Source organism: Leptonotus elevatus, chromosome 2, assembly GCF_054856555.1.
Source record: "Leptonotus elevatus isolate MCC_2025b chromosome 2, RoL_Lele_1.0, whole genome shotgun sequence".
Classification (NCBI taxonomy): domain Eukaryota; kingdom Metazoa; phylum Chordata; class Actinopteri; order Syngnathiformes; family Syngnathidae; genus Leptonotus; species Leptonotus elevatus.
Genome location: NC_141240.1, coordinates 33,756,452 through 33,776,854, shown reverse-complemented (window position 1 = coordinate 33,776,854; position 20,403 = coordinate 33,756,452). Strand labels below are relative to the sequence as shown.

At 39.2% G+C, this 20,403-nt stretch overlaps 2 protein-coding genes across 2 annotated transcripts in view; both read right to left on the bottom strand.

The window, feature by feature from the left end:
• Window positions 1-331: 331 nt before the first annotated feature.
• LOC147179723 (double-strand-break repair protein rad21-like protein 1) lies at window positions 332-9,283 on the bottom strand. Its single transcript, XM_086069186.1, has 14 exons — window positions 9,188-9,283; window positions 8,319-8,486; window positions 8,109-8,235; window positions 7,675-7,768; window positions 7,180-7,262; window positions 6,393-6,476; window positions 6,172-6,273; window positions 5,996-6,094; window positions 4,292-4,521; window positions 3,234-3,321; window positions 2,399-2,514; window positions 2,237-2,326; window positions 1,096-1,179; window positions 332-855 (listed from the first exon to the last, which is right to left on the bottom strand). Exons 2-14 carry the CDS (start codon window positions 8,466-8,468, stop codon window positions 652-654), a joined length of 1,551 nt encoding a protein of 516 aa, XP_085925312.1. The 5' UTR covers window positions 8,469-8,486; window positions 9,188-9,283; the 3' UTR covers window positions 332-651.
• Window positions 9,284-11,009: 1,726 nt separating this feature from the next.
• The window catches only part of opn7d (opsin 7, group member d), a 12,050-nt gene continuing 2,656 nt past the window's right edge, over window positions 11,010-20,403 (bottom strand). Inside the window, exons 2-6 of the mRNA XM_086068182.1 lie at window positions 16,448-16,538; window positions 16,210-16,372; window positions 14,750-14,877; window positions 14,347-14,681; window positions 11,010-12,880 (exon numbers count right to left, since the gene is read on the bottom strand). Of these exons, the coding sequence (XP_085924308.1) occupies window positions 12,416-12,880; window positions 14,347-14,681; window positions 14,750-14,877; window positions 16,210-16,372; window positions 16,448-16,538 (1,182 nt within the window). The 3' untranslated portion in view covers window positions 11,010-12,415. The remainder of the gene's footprint in view (window positions 12,881-14,346; window positions 14,682-14,749; window positions 14,878-16,209; window positions 16,373-16,447; window positions 16,539-20,403) is intronic.

Sequence of the window (20,403 nt, the reverse complement as noted above, 5' to 3'; positions counted from 1 at the left end):
AGAGTTAGGAGAGGGGCGTGAACAATTCTCTTCTTCCAGGGGGAGGGGGGCATAACAACAACAAAAAACAATTGAGAAGCACTGGTTAGGTCTACTGCAATCCATTTGTTAACAATTGGCACATCGCACTTCATTTCTGTCATTAAGTGTGAAATGGTCACAACCTTATTCATTCTTTTATGAACGTTTTCCTCCTGGCTTGCACTTATTGCTCTGCGGTAACAGTGCATGTGGAAAAATAATATAGTGAATAATTTGATCCAAATATTTGCGATGCAGTGAACCCACAATATGTGACATAGCGTTGGCTGTTAAACAACATAGCTGAATGTTAGATATTACACTCGCATCTTAAATTATTTAATGAGTAATGGTGAGTAACTTACAGTTTCATACACTTTCCGATGGCTTTTAAAACAGCAGCAGCATCAACATTTTCAAGCAACAATATTAATAAATACGTTAACAGTGCAACAACATAAGTTGCTCAACATTTTTTCAACAATAAAATAAACCCACAAACAAAATTGTGTTTCACTTGGAATAAATATGAATAAATACTTGTACTCGTTATTGTTGAACACACAAGCACGCGTCCCCAAGAACCAAGACCGCAAACTGTTTACGAAACCCCACCGACAACTTGCCTTCTTACACTGCGTTTGTCTTCTCGTTTTCCAGCATGAGAAATGAAGGACCAGCGCTAACAGAGATGTCCTGGTATGGCACGTTCTGGTGCAGAGTCACAGCCCCTTCCTTCTGCAGGCTGAGGAGACAATAGAACATTCTCGCCACCTGCAAGCGGGTGTGTCCTGAGCAGAGGTCCCTCAAGCAGAACGGGGTGTCGTCACAACACTGCCACACACACACAAACGCACCCTTTTAAATACCCGTGCTCTCACTTTTAACAGTTTTAAAGCATCTGTAGTGAAAACGAAAGAAACTAGAGAGTGTTCACACATTTTAACAACATATGAAATATGAGTTGAGTGGGCCGCATCGTTTCTAACAAAAGAGGCCACTATTTGAGGAAATACGCTGTTGAGGAAGAGAAAAGTAGCATTTATAAAAAATACTTTATTTTTAGGTGCTTACGTTTAGGGATTTCATGAGCATGTGTGCCTGTGCCTGTTGGAACGCCGTCTGCTGCTCCCCAAAGTTTTGGCTGCCCATCAAAGACTGCAAGTTACAAAAAGAACGTGTTATTTACTGGTAGCGCCAGCTCAACCTCCAAGGAGGTATGGACCGGAGTTAACCGGAACCGTCTGCTGCCCATCATTAATACCTCTGCATAGGCGGATAAAACTGGAAAAGGTAAAGCAGCATTATATTCAGGGCCGCCGCGCTCTACAACACCATCGTCCGTGGGGGCTGCCATTTTGCATGTGGGCACCCAGAGGAGTAGCGGCGGCACTGATTATATCAATGTCAAAATACAGTCTCGATGCAGTTGGGAGGTGGGGAAAAGTAGTCAGTACATTGGGAGCAACTGTGTTCTCAATTAGGACTGAACGATTAATTGCATTTTCATTTTGCCAAATGAAATGGCCGAGACAATTTCTGAAAAAGAGATGAAATTCAAGACACGACCTTCTGCAGTATGATTGGCTGCTGGATTCAGGCACGACTACAATGAAGAGCCTCAACGAACAGCTTAGCTGTTTCCAAATTCATAGGCTGGGGCCTTCGAAGGACTATTCTGCATTCGTGGATCGCATAAATGTGGCGAATTTGGACAGGCCTTCAGTTTTTTTTTTTAAGCTCAGTCAAGAGTGTGTCTGCTGGGAGCGGAAAAAGAAACGCAGATTCTGTCACCCACTGTAAATCGGATTGACCAATCGGCAGCCAATGTCAGGTTTACTGAATGTACTGCCAAGCTATTGGTATTCATGAACGACTCAATATAGAAGAAGAGCAGAGAAATTTAGGCTAGGAAAGAAGCAGCCTTCGCTCAGGGCCCATCTCCATGAAAACAAAGTCCACATTTGAAGGCTGGATTCAAAGGCGGCGTGAATTTGGATGCCAAGTCGCACCTGAAGTTATGTCATGTGGCCTTCGGAGGAACCAGCCTATGAATTTCGGATGAATGGCATTTTCATTCTCAGTGTTAGGGTGACAAACGCGGCCACGGAACAAATAGAACTCAAGGTGAATAATAATAATGCATCCGATTTCCGTTGTATTTGGGTTAGTTTAAATCCAACAATTAATAACTAAGGGCAACATTTGAAGCCACCTGACTGTGCTGCTCCGTGTAAGACAGATGAACAAACATGGAGGCCTCTGACGGGAGCTCTGCAAGACTTGCGTCCAATCTGTGTTCGACCTGACAGACACAAAGTACATTTTGATCAATGTGAATGACGTGCGACGATTGGCCAGACATAGTTTGGCTTACCCGTGTGAACTCCAAGGCACTCAGGTTGTCGCTGGAATAAATCACACCTGTGAGCTTGTGTTCTGTGGAGGAATCCTTGAGGCTTTCTGTGCTGAGTGGGCTCATGTTGCTGTGAGCTGACAGAAGATACGGAGCATGTGGAACAGAACAGAACAAAGAAAAGAAGACCGACTGTTGTATGTGGGAAAATAATAGGGCACAATCTTGCTGGCTTAACACTCGCAAACTGATTTTTCACCTTTGTGAAAACTTATGTGCATTTTTATTGACTATACTTTTTATTTTTATTTTTTTATTTATTGACTATACTTTGTGCGGCGGCCGCTGCCGCCACATTGTGCAACTGTGATTCAAATTTTTGAATCGCCAGAAATCCAGTGGCTGAGATTCGGCCAGTCATGAAGTCTTATGGCAGAACCCCGAAACACTTTGAGAGAGAGTAAACTGAAAGGGTAGCCAATTCTTTCTTCTTATTCATTTGTATAAAGAACATGCTGTTCTCCATCTCCACTTGTTGAGGACAGTGAGAAGTAGAAGATTTTGTTGTAAAAGCAATGTCATGCTTAGGAGCTTCTGTAGCATTAACGAAACACGGTAATCCGCAATTGTTATTGTAAACACACCAATTGGAACAACACGTCATTGACTCCTGTGATGTTTATCGGATCGAATGGGGAGGCCATCGTTCTCGTGACTTCAACACTGAACAGCATTTACTGTTTCATGAGACGCAAATAATATATTGGCATTTAATTGGCAAAACTCTGTCTGATTATGATTATTTTGAATAGGGGTAATTAATGGGTTGGGCCCTAACTAATTCACAACACTCTACCTTCATGGTCACAGTGGCGCATGACGTCCTCCCCCTCCTCCTCCTCCTCATCATCACATGTCACCGGGATAACATCCTTTGGAAAAGCCTGTCAAGGGAAAATGGCATTCAACAATAATATCATGCATTTGAAATGGGTATTTTCTAGTGCTGTCAAAGTTAAAGCGTTAACTGATTAATTAATCACAAAAAAATATCGCATTAATCAGGAATTAACGCAGATTAATCGCACTATTAATTTTGACCATAGATTATCCTTTAGCGTAGGGCTGGGCGATATGGCCAAAAAATAAAATCTCCATTTTTACAGACATTCAGGACGATTACGATTTTAATCGATTTTAATCTAATAAACCCCACAAACATTTATCTAAAGGTTTCATTTATTCAAAAATAATTCCTGTGCAAAATGTTCAGACAACAATAATGTATATTGATTCTAAATTAGTTTTAACATAAATTTAACATTCATAGTTTTTTCTTAAATGCCACAATTAAGTAGTTGGTAGTTATTGTAAACGTGTCTTGTAAAGCAGCCATCCAGCATTCTGCCACTTGTGCAAAATTACAATTTACAAAAACTTTTTCATGTAACACAACATAAGAACAACAGCTTTTAATAATCCAGAAGACAAAATTCGATTTCACGATTTAGCACATTTTCAACGATTCGATTTTTAAAATGACGATGTATCGAATTAATTAGATTTATTGCCCAGCCCTAGTCTAGTGTGACAGCGGATAACTCCGTTTAAGGTAGCACAGGTTGTGTTTAAGCAATAAACATAATTACATGCATTAAAGTAAAGCATGTGCAGTGGATCAAAAAATGTTGAAGACGTCCTCATAACATTAAATGTCAAAAGAATTAACACATAACCGGTGCTCTTCAAATTTGGCGGGACATTTTTTCGATAAAAAGCCTTTTTTATTAAGCGATTAATCGTGATTAATCAAAATTCTAAGATGTGATTCATCTGATTAAAAAAATGTAATCGTTTGACAGCTCCAGTATTTTCTTGACTTGATCAGGGAGGAGACAGTGCTTTTGGCGTTACCTCCTTAATCTCGGACCCTATCACGTTGGAGCACGGCCGTGTCAGCAGTTTGGCTGCAGTTCCGCTTTCTTTCCAGTGCATGAGTTGCCGAGTGGGGGGAGCCGGGATCAGGGTGTCAACCAGATCAGAGTCGTCGCTGAGCTGCATCCGCATGGCTTTGTCAGTCAGAATTGTCATTTGGTCCACGATCAACTTGCACTTCCTCCGCCTCCTTTTCTTATTTGCACTTGCTGATGAGATGAGAATAATAATGTCATGCTTGATACATTTGATCTATTTCCCTGTTATTCACTAGGGATGTAACGATATCCAACTTCACGATACGATAAATATCGCGATATGAACCTCACGATACGATAAAGCTTATAATACTGTGTAAAAGCTCACAATATTGTAACAAATAAAATGCAATTAGAAAGCTTGGCCATGTCATGTCATGTGACGTCACGTCAATGTCATGGGCTCCTATTGGCTAGTATCATGGTCTGTCTAGTTCACAATGCTGAAGCAGGCAAAAAGTCATGTTTTTTTGACAGATATCGAAAAATATTTGTTTGTATGACCGACTAACGGGAGTGATAACCGGCGCAATGGCCAAAATATTCCTAACTAAAATTAAACTGCACTAATAAACTCACCACTAGTGGGCTAGAACTGCACAAATTGATCAATGACAACGATATTGTAGCAATTTCAATATCGCAACATTGCTGTTATCGCTACATCCCCACTGTTCACTGACAGACAGATGTAGAGTAGATGGTTGGTTGATTCTGTTAAATTCATATACACAACATACTTTCTATTACTTTGGTTTGTGTTTTTTTCCACACTATTTTAAAGTGTACTAACATTAGTCCATTTCAACCGTGCCTGGGCTCACTTGACACCTATTTAGGTAAGTGTGAGTGCTCTGTGGAGCCAAGGCACATATTTTACATCGTACACTTGGAAGCAAGAAAGCTGCATGTAATGCAAGGTTACTTAACTCATTCACTGCCATTGACGGCTATAGACGTCAAAAATTCATTTGAACTATTTCTATTCGTTCCCCCCCCCACACTTTTGTTAACATGAGTATGAAAACCAAGACATTTTGTTTTATTGTACATTCAGAACAGAAATAAAAAAAATATATTAATCGTGAGTCTAGTCTAGTGAAGTCATGCGATTAATTAAAATTAAAAATTGTAATTGGCTGATGCCCTTAATTTTTAATAATCTTTTCTTCTTTTTTTAAAGAAAAGATTAAAAAAAGAAATTAACAAAAGTGGATTTTTTTTTTACTTATAGAAATAGTTCAAATAATTTTTTGACGTCTATAGCCGTCATTGGCAGTGAATGAGTTAATGAAATGACACCAAACCAAACCGGCTTCAAGAGGAGTGTGAGTGGAATACAACAGGGGGCAGGATAGGAAGGGGGAATCTCGTAACTGGTACGGTTCAAATCGCCTACCGTGAGTACGTTCTTAAGCAATTGTCTTCCAACTGTAACTGCAAGCTAGCGTCAGCACAGTTTTGTTTTTGTTGTCAATCCATGGCCATTCATATTGTATTTGTGAACACAATGTCTGTCAGTGGATAGTTATAGCACCCAATTTGGTTTTCATTTGGCCTCCAATATGTCAGTATATGCTGTACAGGAAGTATTTAAAAATGTACACTAGGAAACAAAGAAACACATTAGTTTGGTGGTGCCTACAAGTGTCAGGCACAGGCGGAAGGGTAAAGGTTGTCTGCTCATGTGCTGGCTGATTCAGGGACTCTTCTTCCTCCGCAAGATCTCTGTCTTTGTTTACATCTGAAGAACAAAAAGATGGAATTTCTTAACTAGAAGGTTTCAACTACCTATTTTTACGTCTAAGTACACCGTTGTACCATGCTGGTGGTTGAGTGAATATTTTTCAGGTGTCTCATTTAGAATCTCTTCTGGGCTGAAGTCAAGAAAGTCTGGGTGAGTGTCACAGTTTGTCAGAGTTTCTGTGGGATCATAAAGCATAACCATATTCCATCATAGATGAGACGGATTAAAATGAATTGGTACAAAAATAATCGTATGAATCGTAGTATGTATGTTCAGATCATTTAACGCGACCCACCAAGACACATCTCAAATCCGGTGTCCTCGTCCCCAAACAATTCTTGTGGTTGAAAATGATCAATGTGGCACTGGGACACATCTACTGCAGATCACAAAGAGAGAGAACCATATGCCAAGTCAGTACTTTTATAAGTCTTCACCTCACATAACAAAATATTAAAATGCTACTTGGGCATTAGTGAAAAGCTTTGCTGTCTAAAGCTTGATGCTTTGCTTGCTGTTTTTTTTTAAGCTGTTCAATCAACACCAATGAATAAGATTCAGTAACATTCTAAGATGCAATCATATCCTTTGAAAAAAATAATCATCGCTGCTTAACAATATAAACCAATGATTCTCAACTTCACAGGACATTTGTGTGCCCTGAGACATCAAGTATAATGTGGGAAATTATCCAATTTTACTACTTGTACTACTAATAATTTATGTTTTGCTGTGACATACAGAGTAATTATGTTCTACCACTAGCTGGCAGAAGTTCCAATTACCGTGTCCTGTGCAACTGTTGGCAGCAGAATACTAAAACAGCCCACATTTCATAATGCGTCAAAGTAAATTGAAAAGATGATTATACATACTATATATACTATATATATATATACTGTGCTGTGCCAAATTTTTTTTATGTCAAATATGTGCTTTGGCTCAATAAAGGTTAGGAAACACTCATCTGAACAACCATTTACAAAATGTGTACATTATAAAAAGTTGTTTGTTTGTTTTTTCACAAAATGGATTAATCTGACTGTAAACAAATTTGTTCTCCTGTTTCTGCAAACTGCTACCTGAATATTCTTTTAGGGTGATTTCCTCTCGATGACTTTGGTTTTGCGAGAAGAAATCTTTATCTACCGGTATGTTGACGTCACTGATGAAAAGAAAAACAGAAGAAATAAATACCAATCACATATAAAATTAACAATTATGAACTTGTTTGGTTATTTAATTGAGAAACTTAACATTCATCCTTCCTTTACACTTCAAACAGTTCATTATCTAGGAAGACATTTTATATGTGTTTATTGTTGCACGCGTTTTACTTGTATACAAGTTTTGCTACATATATCATCCTAATTGTTTTGTTTTATTCATTTTTTCTTTTTGGACACATTGTTACAGCTTGCATCGACCACATCATATCATTTGCAACATCCGAAAGAAGGTCTGACGGGTAGAAGCCATGGCTTAAATTTGTAATTTGAAAGCTACCATTGAGCGTGTCACGCACCAAAGACGTGATGAAGTGTAGAAATGTTGGCAAGAAGAAGTCAAAAATGTACCTTGAGTGAGAATGGAAATCTTCACTAAAGGAGATTTCTTTGACTGTGGCTTCAAACCCTTCACAAGACACGTTTTTTGTCCCAGCCGGAGCGTCTAGAAGGAAAAAGTTACATTCAAGCAGATGCCAAAATCGGAATCAATGTACTTGATAGGAGCGAATTGACAGAGCTTTCTGGGTGTGAGTAAGACATATTTCGGTAGACTATATCCATCCTGTCCCTTAAGGTTCTTGCACTAATCAAATGTGTGTGTCCAATTAATGAGCACAAGCACCCCGTTAGCAGATAGATGGTCGTTATATACAAAAAAATGTTACATCTTCAAATCATCTTTAAATTCCATGGCGTTGTCACATTTCAACAAGTAAAAATCACACTTGAGATGATACTATTGATGCTGCTTAGTGCCTAACGTGTTAAGTACAATGTGTTACCTGACCAGAATGACAGTTTGAGCTTATCTAAGGCATGATTGCAGTCTGTAAGGAGATATTTTGCTTTTCTGGAAAAGATCTGAGTCACGCCAAGAAGCAGAGATCCAGACAGCCTCAAACTAAGTATCTGTAATTACAGTATGACACATTTAATACAGTATCTTTGGTGCAATTATAGGCATAAGAGGTTGGTACTTTAGAATTGTTCACCTGTGGGGAAGATATGATATATTCTATTGCTGTATCCAAATTACAGTCAATAATGTGGGTCTTTGTGACCTTCTGCTTAAAGTGCACCGATAACCAGATTTGCTTGAGCGTTTCCCACTTGTACGAGAAGGGCCTCCAACAGAAGAGCATCTTCCTGGTGTAAAAGTCCTACATTAAGATCAACAACAAGCAGACAAAGATCCATTAATTCCACTCGACATAAAAAGCTGTTGAAAATGACTTGAGGTTTGTAAATCCCTCTTAAGTGACAGTCGAGTAATCTTCAGCAGCAAACTAAGAATAGCATCTTTCTGGTTTAATATTCTCCCCCAGGACCCCCTAGTAAAATGGCTACCTGGTGGTAAACTTTGAGTTCACAAAACGACTGACGTTTATGCTGTTATAATTGCTGTGTGTTGGTGCAAATTTTAACACTGACGTGAACCACCAATTTTGGACACGGTTCGGAAGAAGTGAATTGTTTTATTTTAACCAACAATTAATTCCACCAAATGTCAAAAATAGTCAACACATTCTAAAATTATTCGAGTTATTTTGTCAGCCTTTTTTGACATTCAGCTGTCGAGTGACTGGCAGTGCAGTAACCTAGCAACCTGTAAGGCACGTCAAAGAGTTATGTGCCTTTCTGTAATAATATTGCCACCTGTAACGAACACGTTTACTGAGTAAATTTTTTTTTTCTCTGAGTCCAATGTTGAGGTTAAACGACGGACTTTAGGTGGAAAATAAATGTGACGTGTTAACGTAGACGCTGGTAACGAGGGTAGCGAGGGGTTTAATAACAGGAAGTCCATAGTTATTTTGGACACGGTTCCGAAGAGTAAAAGGGTACATTTATATCAACTTACAGTTTAAGCAGACAGAGACGGCGGCTATCGCAACTAGCGAAAAATGATTTGAAAGTCGCGCTTTACGACCCTCGGCGTGTGACGTCACGTAACCGCAACGAACGGATGACTTCCGGTCATCAAAATGGCGACGCGTTTGACATAATGTTGGGTTTGGCATCTTGATTTAAAAACTAAGTTTTGTGTTTAAATGTGAAAACCTAGACCATGCGCCGTATTTGTAAGTTTTACTTGTTTGGTTTTGCACGCCATACCTGCCAGTTGGCTTTATAACGATGACGCCTGTCCACAGTGGAGCCCATTCAGGTAAATGTGTACAAATATACACAATATCAACAACGTGCTCTTTCAGTGATTATCTTGAATCCCTCATTGTTATTATTTAGTTTTACTTTTGTAGTTCAGCCTACTGTAATTAAATCTCATCCACATAATGTGCCGTATGTAACAGCAGGGGGCGCCATTTGATAAGCAAACCGTAGTGGCATTTCTCATTATCACCGCAAATGAGTAAATCTGTTTTTAACGAGGGTAAGAATTGCACACTTTAGTGCAAGAGTTATTGCAGTATTTTAATTTTAAGGATTAATTATTAGTGCACAAAAAAAAAAATCCAATTTCTACGAAATCATATTATTTCAATCTCTCTTTTGACAATAATGCAAAACAAATTAAGATCTAGAACTGGTGTAAATCTAAATTGGAAGACATGGAAACAACTTCCAATGTTGATGTTTTAGCTTGGCTATTTAAGCAATTAATTGATAGTTTCATCAAAAATTCTGAATTTTATGAATTGTACCTTGTCTCTCTGTGTATGTCTGTAACTTTGTGTTTTTTGCTGCTACCTTGGTATGGTCTCTCTTTGGAAAAAGAGGTTCTTAATCTCAATGGGACCAACCGAGTTAAACAAAAAAATGAAAATGTATCATCACATCAAAATATTGCATATAAACAATTGGACCTGCATTTTATTTTGTATGTATTCTTAAAGGTGCATTGTGCCATTTAAAAATGTCATGTTAAAACTTTTTCTACATCATGCATGCTCCACCAATGCCCAGATGAGTACGAAGAGCCCTGACAGTTTTACTCAGACTGCACCTTTCAGTTTATATCTTCCCTTTATAGTAGAGTGTGCAGACCTACACACTCCACAGTTTCTTCGGGAAGGGGCGGAGTTTTTCTTACCTCATTTGAAGTCATGTCTTCGTTTGTCTGTGGCTGTCGCTTTAAAATCTACGCACAAGCACGTGCACCATGAACGAGCCTGACGCAGATGCTGCAGTTACGCTTTAGGCCAAAGGTGGCAGTCACGAGTAAAAAATGACAAACGGCAGTGTGAACCCTAACCCTAAAACTAAGACATTTTGTTGAATATTTTCATCAAAAATTGATCTTTAAAAATCATTTCGTATATATTGCCGAATCGCCAAGTCTTTTTTTTTTAAACACCCCTATTAAGTAAACAGCTTTTATTTATGTTTACAAGACTTTTGTTGGGGGTGGGAATGCTTGTAGAAACGGTTTGCAAATTTTGGAATAGATTTTGTTGTTGCCAAATTTGAAGCGGCAAATCACTTTAGAAAGAAACATCAAGTTTATTTGCTAAAGTAGGCCACAACAAACTGATATGGCGGGCCAAATGTTGCCCCTGGGGGACTTGAGGTTGACACCTGTGCATTAGACTATATATTTCACTTGGACCCCCTTCCCCGCCCACCGCACTATATTCACACTCAATCTTAATAATAGAAGTCAACTTATTCAGAGAGCAATATTTTATTTTTGTTTCTTTAAGCCTGTATATTTTCCTATGCATACATGAAGCTATATGCAGCACAGTATCACATGATTGTTTGGTCACATGTGCAGTAGCATGTTTGCTAAATGCTTTAGAATTGCCCTGGGATTAAGAGTAAGCACACGACAAGACATGTAGAGGTTTGAAACACTTCCAATGTATGCTGATGACAAGCCTCAATCACAAACTGTGTTCTGCTCGAAAAAAAAAAATCATGGAAAACCTTGCGTGTCTGCGCTGCGGCGTAAGTCATTTATGTTACTAAGGTGTGTCTTTGCATAGTGAACTCCATTAGTATGTCTGCACTCTCCTCAAATGCCACAACAGTGTGAATCAAAGAGCCCCTGGCTCGAACCATATTAAATAATCCTCTAGAAGAGAAGTTGAGGGTCATCAAAAAAAAAAAAAGGCCTTTCAAGATAATTCAGATATTCTTCTCAGTATGTTAGTGTTCATGTGACAATGTTATCCACGTACCATGTGACAATATACAGTAGTTTGGAGTGCATCTGTCTTAACCCTATGACATACACAAATGTCAGAAGTTGTTGGAATTTTTTTTTACTGCCATTGGGCTGAAACCTCCTTTGTCACAATTTGCTAAATGTCATATTTTGTGTGACAGACTTTTTTTTCACCACTTCTGGACGTTCCACATGTGTGTTATTTTTTACAAGTTAAATCTAGAGTGTTGAACATAGTTTTCTCGATGCAATGTTTATGGTTGAACAAAGGTTCCGCCCGATGCCAGCGATTTTTACGTAAATTCCCGTGAGACGAAAGCCACACGTTAGCCTGTTTGGCATTTATTTTCACAGGCGGATGGGATTCAATTAAACTGCTTTGTTGATTGCAGTGTAATGATTCAGCTATTTTCCATCAACTTGCTCTCTCACATTAAGATCTCTGTTTCATGCAGAAGGTTGTGATGAGCTCATTTCAAATGACATTCAAATTAACTCAGAAGCCAGAAGGGTTGCTATTAAAAAGCTACAAACTCTACCAAATGAACAATACTGAGCTCTTAAAAAAAAAGAAAAAAAAAAAAAAGCTACTTGGGAATTCTGTCGAACATTACAGACCAAACCAGTAACTGAAACATAATCATTTGAGGTTTGTGCATTTTGAAATAATGTAAGTGAGTGTGAATGAGTGGTGGAAATTCATCTTAAAAAAAAAAAAAAAATCAATTAATCAACAAATAATCCGCAGATTACTGGTAATTGCTTAAATTAGTGTTAGTTGCAGCCCTAATTTTTTGCATTTATTTTTTTCTGCCAAATTGAGAGAGCCTGCTTTCATTTAACAAGTAGCCCATCTTGCAATTCTTACACAGAAAAAAAAAAACTTCCCGGTGATGTCATCAAGAGGTTCTGAGTGCTTCTCCTGTCTTGTTGGCCTCGTGAGCGAAGCAGGCAGTACCACTAGAGGAAGTCAGCTAGTTGTGTGGAAGCAAGTTGGCCGAGTGCCACCTCTCTGTGAACGGAACCCGTCAGTACACAAGCAGTCCTTTGGGCTCTGCTCACATGACACCTGGCGGGATTGTCAACGCAGCGAAGACACGCCTCAAATGTGTCCATTTGCCCGTTTGAGATGCGCGTGGAGATGCTTGTGTCTTTGTTGTGTTGCGGAGCGGAACCCAACTGTGGACTGGACCTGTAGATCCTCTGCCTTAGCGTCAACGTGTCCCTGTAGAGACACTGGCGGAAGTTCGGCTTACACAGCAGGTAGACGGCTGGATTGTAGATGGTGGAGGATTTGGCAAACACGGCGGCCGTAGCGAACGCGGACGGAGGAACCCGTGTGGCGTCACTGAATGCTGACCACATGGCCACTCCGGCATAGGGAGTCCAAGCGACGAGGAAGCCTATACACACTGCTACTGACAGCTGTGGAAAAGAATAGACAGAAGCAGACATTAATGTACATGCACCGTGAAACCATAGAGTAATATCCCCCGTTTAGCGCCAGGGTTATGTTCCACATCGCAATAGACGGAATTCATAAAATGGTGACCAACGTGGATTTCATTATTAATACATACTGTGTGTCTATGTGTGCGTGTGCCTTTCAAAGGTGGGCTTAGTCTGATGAGTGAATTGGAAGTGAGCTAATAAGGATTAGGAGCTAGCTAACTGTTGACTGGCTAAACTGTTAGCCACTTTGCGCATGTTTAGTGACGGCGTCAGGCAATCGGCAGGCGGTCTAAAAATGTGCTCGTGTTTACTGTACTTTGTTACCGTTTGTTCAATAAGGCGCGCACATAAACATCAATCAACCAATGGCGGTCTGAAAAAATACACGGCGGACTAGTACTGATTTGGCCGATGTCGATATTTGGCAAAATACAATTTTCATAACCGATTAATTAAAAAATATATAATGAATAAAACTGTGTTTTTTTTGGTCCCTTATCAGGTCAGAAAATTTAACTCGTTCTTTAGTATTTATTTAATTTTCCAGTAGACAAAAAAATAGCCCATTTTGGGTGGTTGGGGTGATAGTGGGTTGGGGTGGGGAATGTAAACTCTACTAACAACTAAACAAACAGCAGTTTGGAAAAAAAAAAAAGTCAACAAATAGGAGGATTCAAGCTGTTTACTATCAAACCAAGCAGAATATTTTTTCCAAACTCGGAAAACAGGTTACCGAACCGTACACTGCAATAACTAGCTGATGGCACGATGTTTTGAAACATTTGGTCATGTGACGATCGCAGCGCAAGAGCAGTTGTGACATTAATTTTGATTAGAGTTGTCACTATCGGATGTTTTTAGAATCGATTATTTTATGGATTATTCCATCGGTTAATCGCATAATCGGATCAAATGTTTTGCATTGACGAGTATGACAAAACCATTTATTCCAAGTTACCGTTTATTAACCAATTATTGTTATTCATTTTTAAGGTAAACAATGTCTCTGAATGATTACTTTATTATTCAAGCAGTTGTCAATTAATTTGATAATAAATTACTTGCCATTTAATCGATGCATTTTGACAGACTGAGCCACTTATTGAGTGAAACACTGTTATGTTTATTTGAATTTTTTTCTCTTTGCTGCATTCCTTAAAAATGGGTTACACTGCCAGTCATTTTGAATGATATTTATTTGGCCACGGGATATTTGTGTTTTATCACGTATCTTTTGTTCATGTAATATTGTGGTCTATACCTATTTTAAATACACATTTTATACTATAGCCTTTATTTTAGAAATGTAGAAACGTTCACAGAGAATTGCCATTAATTTCATATAATTTTAAGGGAAAAATACAATACATATCAAGTTGTATGTTGTTATCATGGATTTACAGTAAAATTAGTTCTGTCCGGATAAAAAAAACTCTGACCTTGACAATAAGCGAATGCGCACTGGCGTTCTTGGTTTGTGGCGACACATGCTGCTGGACAGCCTGCCGGGACCCCCGCACTGTCAGCAGGATGGACGAGTAGGAGAGGAAGATGATGGTGCAGGGCAACGCGTAGCAAAAGACAAAAAGGCAGACAATGTACGACAAGGCTGAAAGCTCGTGGTTGGGCGCGTGCCAGTCAATGCAACAGGCCGTGCCGTAGGGTTCCGTGCTGTATCGTCCCCATTGCGCCAGGGGCCCCACAGCGAATACTGACGCGTAACACCACACTCCGGCCACCAGGAGGCGAGCGTGTGCCCAAGAGAACTTGTTGCCTGATAAAAACAGGAGATACAGTGAGCTGTTTTGCTCATTTGCAAGTTGCTAGTTGGTTGTTTCTTACCGTGATTTGGAAAGCAGACTTTAAGGCAGCACACGAAGGAGAGGGCAGTGAGGTTTGTCAGGCTGCAAAGGCCGAACAGGACTCCACACATTGCATAGAGCTGACAGGCGAGCTCTCCAAACAGCCACCTGAATGCAGAGGGGAGAAGAAAATGGTGCAAACTGTGGGCATCTATCATCATCATCTATTATTTTCAAAATCCTCATTACTGAAAAACCATTTTGAGCCCCATGGGATGATGGGATTTTTGGGGCTAAATTCCTGTATGTGACACAAATTCTTACAATAACCAAAATGTAATTCAAGGCAAAGAAGCAAAATATGACTGAATCAAAATTAAGAGCTTGAATTGGTAACACCGTCAACACAAGGACTGTCAGATAATGGTGGACATGGGAGTTAACAGTTGCATTTAATACAGAAAGTCTGACTGAAATGAAATCGGAAAGAAATATTTCCCATAGAAAATCATACAAATCCAATCAATCCATTGCAGTAACCTGAAAATGTTAACCAAAAAAAAAAGGTGTTACAGTAGGGTGACCAGATTTTCCAAATTAAAAACGGATGCTTATAATTTCGCTGAAAATCAAACATAATAAATTCTCTCCAGGAACTATTTATATAACAAATGTAATCACTAGTCAATCTGATGACCGATGGTTGTGTTATGACTTTATCAAAATGCTAAATGCTATCTTGGTTGACAGTTCAACAGTAGGGGTGGGAATCTTTGAATGTCTCACGATTCAATTCCGATTTAGATTTTTGGGACTGTGATTCGATTCAGAATCGATTTTCGATTAAGAGCGCTTTTTTATTCAAAATGATTTTATTGACAATGATTTTTGCTTCAATCTATAGATGTGCAAGGAATTGCTAATGCTAATTAGCGCGCTACTCGCAATACTTTTATCACTCAAAAGAACGGCTCCACACTGCAAAAAAACCCAACTTTTATTGGAGTAACTTGTTCGTGACTTTTTCCTTCTACTCTCTAAAGTGGCTACAACTTAACTGTTGGCAGTGGCCAAACCGGGTACAACATGAATAAAGGCACACAGAAAAAGGCAAGACAGTATAAAATAATTACAATAAAATTGATTTGGGGACATTCAAAATCGATTCTGAATCGTACTAAATGAGAATCGCGATTCTTATGAGAATCGATTTTTTGGGGCACACCCCTATTCAACAGCACTATAAACAAGTCAATGCACTCACCATTATCCAACCATGTTGCCTTGCTATTTATTAGAAGCTGGCTATGCCATCTACCTATTCCGGTCCCGTATTGTAGCATTGGAAATATGCTGCCAGAAGAGCTCAGCTTGCATTGGGTCTGACTGACGACCACAGCTTTAGGCTAGTAGGACTACATTTCCCATGATTTTTAGCTAAGCATCGAATTGTGTGGTTCAGTCAATAAATAATCGGCCGTGCAAAAGCTTCACTCGTACCTGTGTGAGAAAGCTGACGGTATTGCCAGGGGGAATAGCGAGAGCGTCATCCCAAGGTCACTGATTGAGAGATTGATGATGAAGAACTCGGGAGGCTTCAGGCTTGAGCGCTTGTGATGCGCAACAAGTAGCAGAACGCAATTTCCCAGGAGGGACAGCACGCCTGGGTGGAGGGAGAGATTGGTCACCCATGTGGACTTGTCGACCTTAGTTGAGGATCATCAAGGAATGTACTCACAATATACGATGTAGAGTGAGCCCATGACGACGTCATACTCCTTGGAGATAGTGGAGGTAAACGCAGCTGTCGCGTCTGAAGCATTTCCCATCTACAACATTGGCACAACTTGCAGTGAATTGATGCATACCAACAACAACTTTCTTTCATAGTTGACTGTGAACACCTTCATCATCGGATGAATGCCAGCTGGCCCGTCGGCCAGAGATTTCCTCAAAGAAAAAAAAAGAAAAAAATAAAGAGCAATGATGATGACATTTCCGAATGAACAATACTGAGCTCTTTAGAAAGAAAAAAAAAAGAAGAGAGATTTCCTCAAAGCTTTTTCTCACCCTGTAAACCGTGTTGGATCAAATACAAAACTGCTGTCTGCTGTATGACTGACAGATGGACAGAAGAATGAATCTCTGGATTTACAGAGTATCTTAAAACCTTAGACGCGAGTACCAAACAATGAATAGATTTGTTGAATTTTTGTGGCATTTGTTGAATGGATGAATTGCCAAGATTCTAAACGTTCTTAACCAATATACCGTGGCTCTGGATGAAGTGGTTTATCAAGGCTTTTCATTAACAATCCAGTCTTGGTGGAGGTTTGCACGCTCAAAGACCCAAATTTCCACTACATATGGTGACGCTTTTCCACTGGCAAAACCAGGCACGACAAGGAACTATTTCTAGGTCCTGATCTGCTGGACGTTCTAAGCATGCGAAGCCATTTTCATTTTCATGACATAAACCATTGCTGCTCTGGACAATTGCGACCATCCGGGCATTTCTGATATTTCCACAATGCGACACCCCGTACTCGGTGAAACCAAACGGCGTATTGCATTGCTTTAGCTTGCGACTAGCATAAAAATCTCTCAGAAAAAATTATGCCGTAAAAGTGGTTGCACAATTGGATGTTCCAAACGTAAACATGATGGAAACGAAATTATCATTCCATATATGCCCCATGGACCGTGAACGTCAGATGAAATTGTGTAAAAGTAGTGAAAGACTGGAACTTTACAGTTTGAATAGAGGCTAACCAAGACCACAATGCTTTGTGGCGAGCACTTCCTAAGTGGTAAGAAACATTTTTGAATCTGATCAAATGTGTTATTTTGTTTTCCAGAAATGTTAGGCATTAACCAGCTTGCATCATTATCTATATTAAATGGAGTAAAGCCCGTCTGCTGCACTCTCCTCGGAGTGACGTTTAGCCATTTTTTATTAGCAACAGGAGAGCACACAAACGGGTTAGCGAAATGAAAATAGGCGAAACATCTCTCAAATCGCTGAATTTATTGCCGCAAATGTCAATATCAATATCAAACCACCACAGCTCTGTGCTAGCTAACGTGCCATTTGCTAGTCTTTCGACATGTTTTAGCTCGCATGTCACACATTTTAATTTTCTATGAAACTGTTTTTACATTGGTAGCAAAATGTACATTACAGTATTCAGATGAGCTAAGAACTAAGTTGTCTACATACGCGGGTTTGATTCCATCATTTTTAATGTAATAGTATACAAGTGCCTCTTGGATGTTTGTAAGGACATTCATCTGGCTTTAGACCAATTATGTCCGATTTCTGTTCATATTGCACTTTGCGGAGTCTTAGTCAAAAAAAAATTTCATCACATTTTAAAATCAAAATAATGCTCACAAATCAAATTACAACGATCCAAAGTCCAATGCTTTTCAACGAGCAGGGGGCTTGTTTTCCCCAAGCAAGTCCGCCACTTTGACTTGAGAGTGAGACATCAGCTCGGAATTGTCCACAGCAAATTTGTTACTATAGGGCATTGAAAAGTGATGATGCATGGGTAGAAAACGACAAAACCTACACAGACGCTAAGTTGTTAACATTAGCGTAGCTTGTTCTTGTGCCTTAGCAATGGACAGTGGCGTAGCAACATTCCCCAGGGGCCCCAAGCAAGAATGGATCAGGTGCCCCAGCAGCCGTTGTATACATATTGTTTCATTTTAAAATCTGCACCTTCAATAAACAATCACCATTAATTGTGCTTCGTTCAAGTCACTGTTTTAGTTTGTTTAACTTTAGCGAGAAACCTAAGTGAGCCAGAAAACTGGGGGGGGGGGGGGGGTATTACTAAATGTCTTACTGTACATGGTAACATAAAAAAAAAGAAATTATAAAAGCATTAATATACATGCTCATTTATTTATTTATTTATTTATTATTAATAATAAAAGCCTTAGTAAAAGGTAATGTTTAAAAAAAAATGGTTTACTACAAGTAGTCATAAAAAAATGCCTCACTATGTAAATGGTCGTTTAAAAAAACACAAAAAAACCGCCTTACTATATACATTGTCGTTAAAAGAACGCCTCATGGTCACTTTTTTTAAATAATAAAAGCCTTACTATATATACATTGTCTTTTTTGAAAGAACGAAAAAAGTTTTACTGTACATAGTCATTATTTTAAAAATAAATAAATAAATGCTTATATGTACATGGCCGTTTTCTAATGTATTTATTTATTAAAGTGTTACTATAAATGGTTGTTGTTGTTGTTGTTGTTTAAACTTTTTTTTATACATGATCGTTTAAAAGAACACCTTACTATACATGTTTGGTTTTTTTTAAGGATAAAAAAAACCCCACCTGACTCATCGAATATGAGACGGTCAATTGTCATTGCTGCACGGCTAATTTGAAAGATATACTGTTTGTTTCAAAATCTGTTGGCCCTCTGGGGGCCCCTGCTGGCTAAGGTGCCCCAAGCAATTGCCTGTTGGCAAGCTACGCCTCTGGCAATGGACACAGCAGTATAGTAGTCCACAATTGCCACTTTGCTATACCGGTCCATGATCTTCCTGTCCTGTCTTGTCTTGACAGTGTCTGCTATTGCCACAAATCGCAAACAGAGCAAATGTTACTATTCAGAACATTGTTGTGCATTAGAGACGAACAGCAAATAAATTGGACATTTTAGAGAAGGCCACATATGTAGGGGACAAATGTGTGGCGATACTTGGCTAATCACACAAGATCAAAAGACAGACTTGATTGTGATGCAAGTGAGCACGCCAGTCGATCTTGAAGCAGCCCTCTGTCTGAGCGACATCAAAACCAAGAAAAATGCTCATGTCCCATTTTAATGCCTCTCAAGTGCACTGTTGTACCATGATGCCTTTTTAATATCCGTTTTGTAGGCGGAGCTTCAATCCCGTAAGTACACGGCCGTGCCGACATGATCTATATGCTGTATGTCGGCTCATCTGTGATGCATCTTGATGTCTGTGGAAGTGAAGGAGACAAAATACCTCCGGGGTGGGGGCAGATGGCAGGAGCCTGGAAGAGCCCGAGCGGCTCAACTGTGCCTGAGCTGTCACAATGCTCTTAGCCAACCAGTAAGAGGCAACCAGGTTGAAGAAGGCTTTTGCCCAGCCGTAAAAGTATTTTTATTTTACAGACCTGTCGTCGTATCTGACTCTAGCTAACTGTTAGGTTAGAAGAAAAGATTTGATGCTTCCTGTCGCGTTTACGTTTTATCTGCTGCAAATTTTTTGACATTTTTCCTTTTGAGATGGGGCATGTAATTTTTTCTTTCTTGACAACACCGTTTTCTGTCATTTAGTAGTTTGGTAGTGGCTGCTGTGTCACTTTCATTAACTTCTAAACTGAGATGCTTTGTGGCTACCAATCTCAGTCCCAGTTTTAATTTGTTTTTATTTATTTGTATTTATTTAGCATTCATGTATACATGTGAGGCAATTTAGAAAGGCAGAGGTGCAAAGAACTAATCGATTAATTGGCAGCTAATCAATTGTGAAATTAACTGGCAGCTATTGTGATAATTGAGTAATTGTTTGTTGAAAATTAAAATTGTCCAAATATTTGGAATTTCAGCCTCTCAACAGTCAATATTTCATGATGCAGACTGATTGTTTGTGTTTAATCAAAGTTAGACTTTTTCCAAATATCTGCTGTTACTTG

Excerpts from the sequence above, each read along its gene's own strand:
- LOC147179723 (XM_086069186.1), bottom strand. The coding sequence starts at position 8,468 with ATGCTCTTCTGTTGGAGGCCCTTCTCGTACAAGTGGGAAACGCTCAAG. Across the intron at positions 4,522-5,995 it reads TCCGCCTGTGCCTGACACTT|CAAGTGCAAATAAGAAAAGG; the intron begins GTAGGCACCACC and ends TCATCTCATCAG. Across the intron at positions 1,180-2,236 it reads ACACGGAGCAGCACAGTCAG|TCTTTGATGGGCAGCCAAAA; the intron begins GTGGCTTCAAAT and ends TGTAACTTGCAG.